Source organism: Lipotes vexillifer, unplaced genomic scaffold (assembly GCF_000442215.2).
Source record: "Lipotes vexillifer unplaced genomic scaffold, Lipotes_vexillifer_v1.1 scaffold584, whole genome shotgun sequence".
Classification (NCBI taxonomy): Eukaryota; Metazoa; Chordata; class Mammalia; order Artiodactyla; family Lipotidae; genus Lipotes; species Lipotes vexillifer.
In genome coordinates, this window is record NW_006783036.1 from 2,404,248 (window position 1) to 2,416,119 (window position 11,872).

General features: G+C 51.7%; 1 protein-coding gene across 1 annotated transcript in view; it reads left to right on the forward strand.

Moving 5' to 3' along the window:
• MOK (MOK protein kinase) overlaps positions 1 to 11,872 on the forward strand; it is a 66,593-nt gene that overhangs the window by 50,759 nt on the left and 3,962 nt on the right. Inside the window, exons 4-10 of the mRNA XM_007455657.1 lie at positions 844 to 914; positions 4,761 to 4,839; positions 4,969 to 5,017; positions 6,946 to 7,124; positions 8,824 to 8,925; positions 9,926 to 10,099; positions 10,632 to 10,755. Of these exons, the coding sequence (XP_007455719.1) occupies positions 844 to 914; positions 4,761 to 4,839; positions 4,969 to 5,017; positions 6,946 to 7,124; positions 8,824 to 8,925; positions 9,926 to 10,099; positions 10,632 to 10,755 (778 nt within the window). The remainder of the gene's footprint in view (positions 1 to 843; positions 915 to 4,760; positions 4,840 to 4,968; positions 5,018 to 6,945; positions 7,125 to 8,823; positions 8,926 to 9,925; positions 10,100 to 10,631; positions 10,756 to 11,872) is intronic.

Below are 11,872 nucleotides of genomic sequence, written 5' to 3' on the forward strand. Positions count from 1 at the left end.
ACCCGCGTCTCCTGCATCGGCAGGCGGACTCTCAAGCACTGCGCCACCAGGGAAGCCCAATGCAGGAGATTTTAATCAGGAGGCTGAACAGTTCTAAACTCAAAATGCAATGTCTTGTCATGGCTGTGTGGTGTCCTGGCCCGCGTGCTCTGGGCCATTAGCTGGGACCAGATCCAGAGACCACAGTCTGCGTGTGACGGTCACAGCACTGCCTGTGCTGAGGGTGCTTTATGTGCACTTTGCAAAGTACTTCTGTACACGGTTGCACGTGGGCCTCCTGACAGTCCTGAGTGACAGCGGGGACCCCTTCCAGCCCCACCAGAGGCGCCTGGAGCAGGGTCCGGGGGTGACACTGCGGGGGTGTGATGTGACTCATCTTCCTCCTTTTTGCCTCGGCTGGAGTTTCGGTTTTGCTCCCTGCACTGTGGTGTATCCCAATCACATGAAAGTAATTTAGGTAAATTAACACTAAATTTGCAGCCACAGAGCATGAAGCAAATCCTACTTCTTTGTTTTGCTTCTACATCTGCTCAAACCTCGTCTCTTCTTTCTGCTGATAGTTGACTTTTCGATTTGCAAGACACTCTTCTCTTTAAAAATTGTGGGGAGGGGCTTTTAGAATTTTTGCCTGAAGTAGAGTTTTACTATTATTTCAAATTATTTTTGCCTGAAACGTTGATTAAAAGTCAAAACTTCTGTTTCAATCATTACGCTTTGGTCTTTGTCTGATGTAGGAGTGCTTTGTGTTTATCAGAAGTGTTTACAAATGAATTAAATATTTGATTATTTTTTCTGATGAAGACAAGGAAAAAAAACATTTTAAAAACCTGCTTTCTTCTTCAGTGACAGAAAATCTGGTTCTCTTGCACTAATATGTGAACTTATGGACATGAATATTTATGAACTAATACGAGGTACGTGGAATAATTTCAAAGCTAATCTAAGGTCTTTTAGAGCTTGTAGTTCCCATATATTTGTTTTAGTTCTCAAAATCATTTGTGCAGTAGTTTCATCTAAGTATACGGTACTGGGCTGTAAACGTACAGTGCTCATGGGAGGTGTTTTTCTGGCAGTCTTGTCTGCTCAGAACTCAGCTGCAAACGAGCAAAGCCATGAGGCGTTCAGGCCGGCTGGGTGATGTGGTGAGGAGGGCGCAGAGGGCGGCGGCAGCTCAGCCCTTCCTCAAGCCTGTCCCCTTCTAGCATCTTTCCTGGCTCTGCTGCTGCTCGACATTCTACTCTATGCTTCAGAATGAGGCAGGGCTCCCTGCTCAGATAATCCCTCTGAGAGGGAACCTCCTTCTGTTTGCATTCTTATGAAGTTCCCTGTATTACAGAGTGCTCATTTATTTCCTTTCTCTCTTTTTTTTTTTTTTAAATAAATTTATTTTATTTATTTATTTTTGGCTGCGTTGGGTCTTCATTGCTGCGTGCGGGCTTTCTCTAGTTGAGGCGAGCGGGGGCTGCTCTTCGCTGCAGTGGGCGGGCTTCTCATGGCGGTGGCTTCTCTTATTGCGGAGCATGAGCTCTAGGCGTGCGGGCTTCAGTAGTTGCAATGTGCAGGCTCAGTAGTTGTGGTTCATGGGCTTAGTTGCTCCGCGGCACGTGAGATCTTCCCGGACCAGGGCTCGAACCCGTGTCCCCTGCACTGGCAGGTGGATTCTTAACCGCTGTGCCACCAGGGAAGCCCATCCTGTTACTTTTAATGCTGGTGCTTCTGGGAAGGGCCGTTCCAGTTTGGCTGTGTTGACGCAGCTTGGATGTCCCACATCAACACACTGGGTAGAGCATGCCCAGTGCCGTGTGCATTTCATGATGGTCGGTCCTGGCTAGGCTCTTTGAGACTTAGTCCTTGTCTATCAAATGGGGATAATCATAGTGTCTGACTCTTAGGGTTGTTGTGAGGTGTTTGGAGCAGTGCTGGCTTGCGTAGCCTTCAATCAGGGTCAGCTGCTGTCATTACCATCATCATCATTATGCCTTTATAGTGTGCTTGCTCTGTGTTCCTGCATTTGCTCTTCCCATTTCTGTGAGCTCAACTCCATTATAGAGGTGAGGCAATTGAACTTCCAAGAACTTAGAGCACTTGCTTGAGACGAGCCAGCTTCAAAGAGCAGAACTGGGAGGACCCCTCTTGGAATTTTGTCTTGTTGAGAGAGGGGTGCTGGTGATGGCTCCAGCTCCATGCTGAGCCTGACACCCCACCTGCTACCCTGTAACTACTCTCAGAACAGTGTGCCATCAGGCAAGGCTCTCCTTTGGAAAACACCGATGGCAAACACGTGCTCACACGGTGCCACAGGGCATAGCCTCTGGGCCCAGGTGTACACTGTGGGCATTTGGCTGTGCCATGGTGGACCCAGAATGCACCCCCAAGCCTGACCAGGAAAGCCAGGTGCAGGCCTGGGTACAGGGCCTTTTGTGAGAAGGCAGTGTGCTGGATATTCTATTACAGTGCTGGCTACACTTGGAGGCCCTCTTCCTTATGTTAGTACTGACAGCCAACGCCATAGTTAATCACTGTGTTCACTTCAGATTTTTTACATTGCTGGTATTGTATATGACATTTTTTAGTACCTTCTTAATGAGAATATTGGGTAAAAATTAACTTGGGAAAATTAATTTGGTCGGGAGAGCCAAAAGAGAGAAATACTGTTTGCAGTCTGCTGGCATTCAGTAAAGGGTCATACCAGGAACTTCAGAGTGGTTTATTGATTGTACTATATGTATTTGTTTCAAGATGTTTGTGAGCAAGCATCTTGTGGGAACCAGATGCAGTCTTGGGCCTGGCGAGTTAGGATCTTGTTTTGGGAAAATAGTGTGAAAGTCAGCGGTCAGTCCCCTCCTTGTCAAGTGTGTGGACTCCGATGGTTCAGACCAGTGGCCCACATGGCTCACGAGGGCACCTCTGTCCGCCTGGAGCCCCCGTGTGCAGGCAGGCGCTCTCACGGAGGACAGGGGAGGGAGTCGTGGCCTTGCCCCACGGCTGTGAATGGGGGGAGCAGGGGAGGCCCAGGAGGAAAGGAAGGGCAGCCATCCAAAGAGTCCTCCGCCACTGAGGACTGAAGGCAGCCGAAAATGCAGATTCCTGGCCACCTGCCTGGATTTGTGATTCACTGGGTCTAGGTTTGGGCCTTGGAATCTACTTTTTAAAAGCTGCCTAGGTGCTTATGAAGATTGGATGGATTAGACTTTTCCTAAAAGAGTCCACCTTTTCTGAGTTCAAGTTCAGATGACTGTAATGGCAGTTGTATGCTATAAGATGTGGACGTTTGGACATGGCTGGGAAGGGTGCTTCTAGGAACAGAGCACCGTGAGTACAGCATGCAGCAGGAGAGCTTTGGGGGCGCGCAGAAACGTCCCCGAGTGAATGTGGCTGGAGCCTTCTATAAACAAGCAGGATGTGATGGGGCGCAGTTCCCAAGGGGAGGGACCAGGCCTGGCGGCCCATTCTGAGAACTTGCTGGAAAGGCAGCTTCTGGGGCCCCGCCACAGACCTACTGAACCAGGAGTGCCGGGGCTGATGATGGGGCATTCTGTATCTTCACAAGCCCCCGGGGACTCGGGTGCTCCTGGGTCCTGAGAGCCCTGTGCTGGGAGGGAGTCTGCCAAGGGGGGTCTGGAGAGCCGGGCTAGTCAGTGGGCAGCGAGACCCCCTGCCCAATGAGGGCCGAGCCTCACGAAGGTTCGTCCAGCCTTGAGTGTGACAGAGAATAAAAATTTTACTTTCTTTTCACCTTTATATAGATAATAATTTGATAAAATTCCTCAAGTGGGGGGAAGCTGACAAAGTCTTAGTTTTAATTCTTTCAATTTAAGTTCTGGAAAACTGATGATAAATTACGTGAAACAGCATAAAAAGATTATAGTATGCCATGGAAAACATTCATTGCACTTAGACGCTTTGTAATTTAAATTACTTTCTATTATTAACATAAAGAGTCTTGTTATGCGAGAAAAAGAATACATTAATTTTTCGACAGAAATTGCAAGCCTTGGATGAAAAATGTCTAGTGGGATATGTGCTCACGGAGGGAGGGGAAAGTGGTTTTCTGAGTTGTTAGGTGAGAGTGGATATTTTGCAGATTTAAAACCTAATGGCTTAAAAACACATACCTCTGATATTAAAATCAAGTAAAATGTGACACCTTTGAGAACAAGGGCAGCTCTGATGCTGGAGTGTAGTGTTAAGAGTTTTGGAGCGTCCTGAAAGCTGCAGGAGGGGAGAAGGTGTAGATTACAGGCTGCTGCAGGGCTGTCAGCCGCGCCCAGTGACTGCTTCCTTCTGTGAGAGAGGAATGTGTGGCTGTGCAAGTGAGAGCAGCCATTGGTCTTCTTGGGTTAAGAAAACGTGATCCATCCCCTTAAAGACGGAGATCTCCATGTAGCCAGGAAGCCGAGGAAAACCCTGGATTTGAGCTCATAATCAGCGTGAAGGAGGTTGCCCTGGAGGCCCACCCGAGGCTGTGTTAGGACCTCCATACCGAGCTGCCCTTGCGGTGATCCGCTCAGCACTGTTCTGACTGCAATCAGAAGGCCTGGCGCTCTGTGATTTTAAATGAAATCGTGCCAGTATGTAGAATTTTTAATGGCATATTTTATAGATAGACTCCATATTTCCTAGAACTACTCCAGGTTATTTTTCACTGAGGAAGTTAGATTTTCACACATTGCTAAATAAAAATGGATTCCATCTTTCGTTTCAAAAAAGGGGATACGGATCATTGGTAACCATATTTGGCTATTTCCTTGATTGCACAGGGAGAAGACACCCATTATCAGAAAAAAAAATTATGCACTATATGTACCAGTTGTGTAAATCCCTTGATCACATGCACAGGTAGGCACTTGGAGACTTGGCAGCTTTCAAATTAATAAAATGTAGTACCATTCATTAAGAATATAGTATAAAAGAATTTGAATGAATGAGGTACAATTAATTCTATCCTTCCTTTTATATTGAATGCAGAAATGGAATATTTCACAGAGATGTAAAACCAGAAAATATATTAATAAAGGTAAGAACTTTTATATGAAAAATTGATATCAGAAGAAAGGTAGAATATAAAAACTTTTCCCTGGATATGTTTTCAATCCCAATGGATACCATGTTTGTTATAACATGTTTGGTTTTTTCCTTCCAGTTTGGGAAAAAATGGTTAATTTAATAAATGCCATCAACATAACTGTACATCTGGAAAAAGGCACCCTTCTTATACTATATACAAAAATAAACTCCATTTAAATTATCATTCTAAGCACTCTAAATATAAAAGTGGAAGAGGCAGGATTTGAGCTCTGATATGTCTCACTTGAAAGCCCTTAAACTATGCCTGTGTACAGTTTGCTCAGTTTGGGCATATGTGTACACCCATGGATCCATCATCCCAGTCAACTTCACAAGCAAATCCAAAACCCCTGAAAGCCTCCTCTTGCCCTTTGGTAATCCTTGCCCCCTGTCCCTTGTCCCCAGGCAAAGATGAGCTAGAACGTTCTACAAATGGAATTACATAGCATATACTCTTTCTTGGTCTGGCTTTCACTCAGCATTGTTATGTCGAGGTTCATCCACGTTGTAGTGTGTGTGCCGCGCCTTTTGAAATCGTCCCACAGTTCTTGGATGTTCGGTTTTGTTTTTGACATTCCTCTATTGCTTTGCATTTCGGTTTGGGAAGTTTCTATTGGCATATCTTCAAGCTCGCTGATTCTTTCCTTGGCTGTGTTGAGTCTATCAAAGTCTTTTAAAATTTTTGTTACAGTGTTTTTTGTTTGTTTGTTTTTAATTTTTTTAATTTTTTGCTGCGTTGGGTCTTTGTTGCTGCATGCCAGCTTTTTCCAGTTGTGGCGAGCGGGGGCTACTCTTCGTTGCGGTGCGCAGGCTTCTCATTGCGGTGGCTTCTCTTGTTGCGGAGCACGGGCTGTAGGCACGTGGGCTCAGCAGTTGTGGCTCACGGGCTTAGTTGCTCCACGGCATCTTCCTGGACCAGGGCTTGAACCCATGTCCCCTGCACTGGCAGGCGGATTCTTAACCGCTGTGCCACCAGGGAAGTCCCTGTGACAGTGTTTTTTATTTCTAGTGTTTCCTTTTGATGTTTTCTTAGGGTTTCCATCTCTCTGCTTACGTTTCCCTTCTGAACTTGCATGCTGTCTTCTTTTTCCATTAGAGCCCTTAACAAATTAATCATAGTTATTATAAATTTCCTGTCTGGGAATTCTAAAATTCTAAAACCTGTGCCATATCTGAGTCTGGTTTTGATGTATGCTTTGTCTCTTCAGACTGTTTTTTCTTGCCTTTTAATATGCCTTGTAATTTTTGTTGAATGTATTGGGGAACGGGAACAGAGGTAAAAGGCTGTCAGGGTAGGTTTCTTGATAATCTGGCTAAGAGAACTGCTGTTTAATGTTTGCTCTAGCTGTAGGTGCCAGAGGCTTCAAATTTATTGACAGCATGAATTTTATTACTTGAATGTGAGAGGTAGAGAAGATGGAAGAAACACCTTGAAACCTGTTTCCCTGGGCTGTCTGACTTCCTTCAAGGATCCCATGTGGTGTAGGCCAGGCCCCCAGCCTCCCCCGAATGGGAACCAAGCTGCCAGAAGCACTGGACGTGGTGGGGAGTTTGAGGCATAACAGGGCATGTGACCAGGGTGTATAGTTCATCTGTAGACTTACACTGCGACTTAAAAATTTCCAAAACCTGTAGACATTTTGAAATGTCTGTTAAACATAGCCAGAATATTCGTAAATGTGTTCCACTGAAGAGAAACACGGCTTCCTCACCTGCTACAGGCTATTTCAGGAGCTTATAGAGCCAGTACTTTATGTTCCACAAGCTAGTTTAGATGCTGGGAATTTTCCCGTTGGTGCATAAATATTTGAAATGGTTTGTATTACAATCGCTGCTTGATGAGATGTTATTTGTCCCTGTTTCTCTCCCCCCTTGCAGCAGGATGTCCTGAAATTAGGGGACTTTGGGTCCTGCCGGAGTATCTATTCTAAGCAGCCGTACACGGAATACATCTCCACCCGCTGGTACCGGGCCCCAGAGTGTCTCCTCACTGATGGCTTCTATACCTACAAGATGGACCTGTGGAGTGCGGGCTGCGTGCTCTATGAGATGGCCAGGTGGTGCCAGAGTTGCAGCTGCTGCTGGGCTAGGGGGGCTGTGTCAGGGTCCTGAGGCCGGTCCACGCGGGGCTCGGCCATCCAGTGGCTTCGTGCCAGTCCCTCCCTCTACGGTGCCGCGTTTACAGTCCTTCTGGTGTCATGGTGGTTTTTTAACTCGACAGGAAATGTGTCAATCACTTTTCCTTGCTTTCTGGGTATGGAGGAAAGAACATTATCAGTTACTTCTTTCCCACTGGCCCGCCCCGGCCCTGGGTCGGTGGGCCTCTCCATTTGGCCTCATCAGCCATAGGATTGATGAAGCCAAATGAAGGAACAGAGTCGAGGCGTGCTTCCTGCCACCTCGTGGGGCCTGCCATGGGGGCGGGGTGCGAGCGGTGCCCCCCAGTCTACCCTCAGAGTGCAGTCGCTTGGGTGGGGTGCTCTGGCCCCGGGAGTGAGGGCGAGCTGGATGGAGTCCAGGAAGCCCCAGCCCTAACCGTCCTCCCCTCCCCCAGCCTTTGGGCTTTACCGCTGGGCGCAGCAGGGCCAGGGCAGAGGCCCGGGAAGGGAGGAGGGCCTGTCCCGTCCACCGGCGGCGGGGGCACTGGGTGGTAGAAGCCCCGGGAGGAGGTGGGGCGGCACCTGCTCGTAGCGGGTCATGCAGGACGGGTGGGCGGACTTAACCTCGGGGTGACGCACGTCAGGATGGTACAGCCCAGCGTAGGCAGGACCCGGGTCATCCAGTCCCGCCTGCTCAACTGACCCCTTGATAAATACAGACGTTTGGGCCCTTCGGGACACACCTTCTGATTCTAGATCATTCCTATTGATAAGTGACTGTTATTTTTGGAAAGGAGAGTGGTGATTTCACTGATACTAAAGTACCAACAAATGATCTTTTCTCCTGTGCTAAAATCCCTGAGTCAGTTTGGAGGGATGTCAGAGGCGCTGGTGCCGGCGGCATCCACTCAGGGCGTTGGGCAGCCCACGCTGAGCCTCGCTGACTGCACTCTGTGCCCGGCCTGCCCCACCTCAGAGCCGTCCAGCTCCTCTGCGTTTTCTATTCTCCCCTGCGGCCTGAGCTCCTGCCGTTTTCCCTGAATAGAAGTCATCTTACCGTCAGAGCTACAGTTTTTTTTTTTTTTTTTTGCGGTACACGGGCCTCTCACCACTGTGGCCTCTCCCGTTGCGGAGCACAGGCTCCGGACGCGCAGGCTCAGCGGCCATGGCTCACGGGCTCAGCCACTCCGCAGCATGTGGGATCTTCCCAGACCGGGGCACGAACCCGCGTCCCCCGCATCGGCAGGCAGACTCTCAACCACTGCGCCACCAGGGAAGCCCAGAGCTACGTTTTTAAACTCTTCTTTGTGGCCTGTAATGTGTATGGGTCTAAAATCTTTTATCCACAATTCCCAAATCCGTGACTGCTCCAAAACCAAAACGCTCCTTGGACCTCATTTGTCTACACAGCCCGACCTGACCCAGCCTGAATTTTTGTCAATTAAACTCCCCGGGCCGTAAGGAGGCTCTGGGGGCTTTCATCTCTTAGCCGGCAGAGGTACCTGCTGTGCAGATACGGGAGTGTGGCCCTGTGCCTTAGAAAGACACCGACCCGTAGGGACAGTAGGAGGAGGAAGGCCCAAGCATGGGCGGGGGGGCTGGAGGTCCCTCTTCTGGGAGGCCGCCACCCTGACCACAGCCCTGGCCGCCCGCCCAGCCTGCAGCCCCTCTTCCCCGGAGCCAACGAACTGGACCAGATCTCGAGGATCCACGACATCATTGGCACACCTACTGGGAAGACCGTCACCAAGTTCAAACAGTAAGTGCAGCCCCCAGGCCGCCCCACCACCGCGGACCCACCCTGCCTCTGTCGCCCCCAGGGGCCTCTTCAAAGTCCCACGAGCCTGGCATGCGGGTTTTGTCCCGGGAATGTTCTCTCAGGCCACAGAGGTCTTTGGGTAGGAAAGGCTCCCCAGCACAGTCTGCACGCACAGACCCTGCGGAGCCGCCACCCGGCAGCTTGGCCACCCTGACCCCTCGGGGGTGACTCGGGGGTGTGGGCAGCACCCAGCAGCTCCCAGAACCCTAGGGAGGTAAGGAGATGACAGCCATGCTGGATTCTTTTTCTTTTTTCTTTTTTTTTTTCCCGGTACGCGGGCCTCTCTCACTGTTGTGGCCTCTCCCGTTGCGGGAGCACAGGCTCTGGACGCACAGGCTCAGCGGCCATGGCTCAGAGGCCCAGCCGCTCCGCGGCATGTGGGATCTTCCCAGACCGGGGCATGAACCCGCGTCCCCTGCATCGGCAGGCGGACTCTCAACCACTGTGCCACCACTTCTTTTTCTTTTTTAAAACTTTGTTTCATTCTTTTCTGGTGGGAATGTGGTATTAGTCTTCTCAAGAAAAAGTTTTCTTACACTTAACAGCGTAACAGATTTCACGACCTCCCACCCTTTTTAAAAAAACAAACTTAATTTTTTTAGAGCGGTTTTAGGTTCACAGAAGAACTGAGCGGAAGGTACAAAGATTTCCCGTCTACCGCCCGGCCCCACACAGTGCACAGCCTCCCGGCCACCAGCACCGGCCCTGGGGTGGCATGTCTGCTATCATCAAACCTGTGCTGACACGTCATTCTCACCCAAAGTCCACGGTTTCCAGGAGGATCTTGTATTCTATGGGCTTTATGCCCCCCTGCTCCCTGCCCTTTTTAGATTGTAAGCTGTTACCTTCAGTGCAGGTCCCTGTAGGGTCGTGATGCTGGACCGGCCACGTGCTCTAAATGACGGCGTGATCGTTTATTATCATTGGGCTTTCAATACAGGTCGAGAGCTATGAGTTTTGATTTTACTTTTAAAAAGGGATCAGGAATACCTCTATTGACAGCCAGTTTGTCCCCGCAATGCCTCTCCCTCCTGCACGCAATGGTGGCCTATGATCCCGATGAGAGAATCACTGCCCACCAGGCCCTGCAGCACCCCTACTTCCAAGAACAGAGGTAGGCGCCCTGCTGGGTTCCCGTGGGGCACGCGGCTGGGTGGCTGGTTCCCGGGAACAGTGCCAGTCCCTCTGGGAACCCGCACCTTGCTCCTTTCTGATATTTTCCCCCAAAAGGAGGCGATTAGTGGCATCACGGCAGGGTGGAAGGAGGGTCTGTGGCTGCTTTGCAGTTGATGCCAAGGCTGTGGTGTTAAGCCCCGGAGGGTCACGTGGCACACAGCGTGGGGGGAGCGGGCTGAGCTCGCTCGCTGTGAGGTTCCAGGGCGCGTGCGTAGGGCGACACCTGCCATTGGAAGTACCTGCCCTGAGGGCTTCGGACTCCACCCCTCTGTCCCCTCGTGCGTGTGTGACGTGGGGGTGACGTCTGACCTGAACCTCGAGTCACTGGGCAGGGGTGGGCCCACGGCTCCGGAGCCCAGAGGCTTCAGGCTGAGACAGGAGAGGAAAAGGAAAGCTCCCCGGAGTAGGCCGACAAGCCCTGAGGTGGCTGGGTTCTCAGCAGAGGCGCCCCTGCCCCTTCCGTCCTGTAGGGCAGCTGAGAAGCAGGCTCCGGCCAGGCCCAGGAGGAAGGCCTCCGCGCTCTGCCCCAAGCGGCCGGTGGCACCGAAACTACTCAACAACAACTGGCAGCCGGCACAGGAAGGCAGCAAGCAGGTACTGAGCGATCAGGCCGTCTGAGCTGGGACTGGACACCCTCAGGGGCCCGTGTCTCTCTGACGCAGATGCCACCTGGGGAGGTGCCACATCTGCCTGGAAACTGTGCCCATCAGCGACCTGCCACCATACCAGGTGGCACCTCTGCGCCCCCGGCCTTTCTGTGCCACCAGCTAAGGTCCACAGTGTTGCAGGCTGGGATCCTCCCAGCCGCAGGGCCAGGCTGGTGCCCAAGCCCTTGTGACCGCAGAGGACCCTAGCTGGGGCACAGGGAAGCCAACACTGGCCCAGGTGACCATCCCCACTCGGCCGCTGAGCCCCTGCGAGAGCAGCAGGCCCCACCCCAGAGGAGCACTGCGCCTGGCACAGAGGTGGCCTCGCACGCTTCTTGGTGTAGAAAGCATAGCTGCATCCCGCGATAGCTTCCCCTTTGTCTCATGTGCCACGGGGCCCCCCTTTGCTCGGCTCCCCCAGTATTACAGTTGTGGGCTGGCACCGAGCTCTGTGGTAACCGTGGCCTTCCATCGTTTCTCACTCAGCCCAGCATCTGTTGAGTGTCACTCTGCACTGGGAGCCGAGGACGCAGGTATACCTGCAGCCAGGCTGCTTTCCAGAAATCCGGACCCCCGTGTCCAGACACCTGCTTGATGGCTCCAGCTGAATGTCCAAAAGGCAGACTTGTTCAAACCCGATCTCCTGTCTCTCCCCGCAGACCTGCCTCTCTCCCCGTGTCTTCCCTCCAAGGGCGGGTGAAGGCGGCTCCCCTTCAGCTGCTCAGGCCACCAGCCGGGGACGAAGCCCACCCCCGCTCCCCAGCTGAGCCTCCCTCACTTTGCCCCTAACTGCCCTCCCTACCGGGCCTCCTCTCCCTCTTGGTCAGCTGTTGGTGTCTCTCCTGCTAGCACCCGCCGTGGGCGCCCCTGCGGCAGAGCCGAGGCGCACGCTGTCTGCCAGGGCCCCGGAGTGAGGGTTCAGGCTGTGCCGGCCATAACGTCTGGTGCGACTGCCCACTCTTCTGGCCGGTGGCGCCGCAGACCATACGTAAACGCATGGTGGGGGGGGCTTCCCTGGTGGCGCAGTGGTTGAGAGTCCGCCTGCCGATGCAGGGGACACGGGT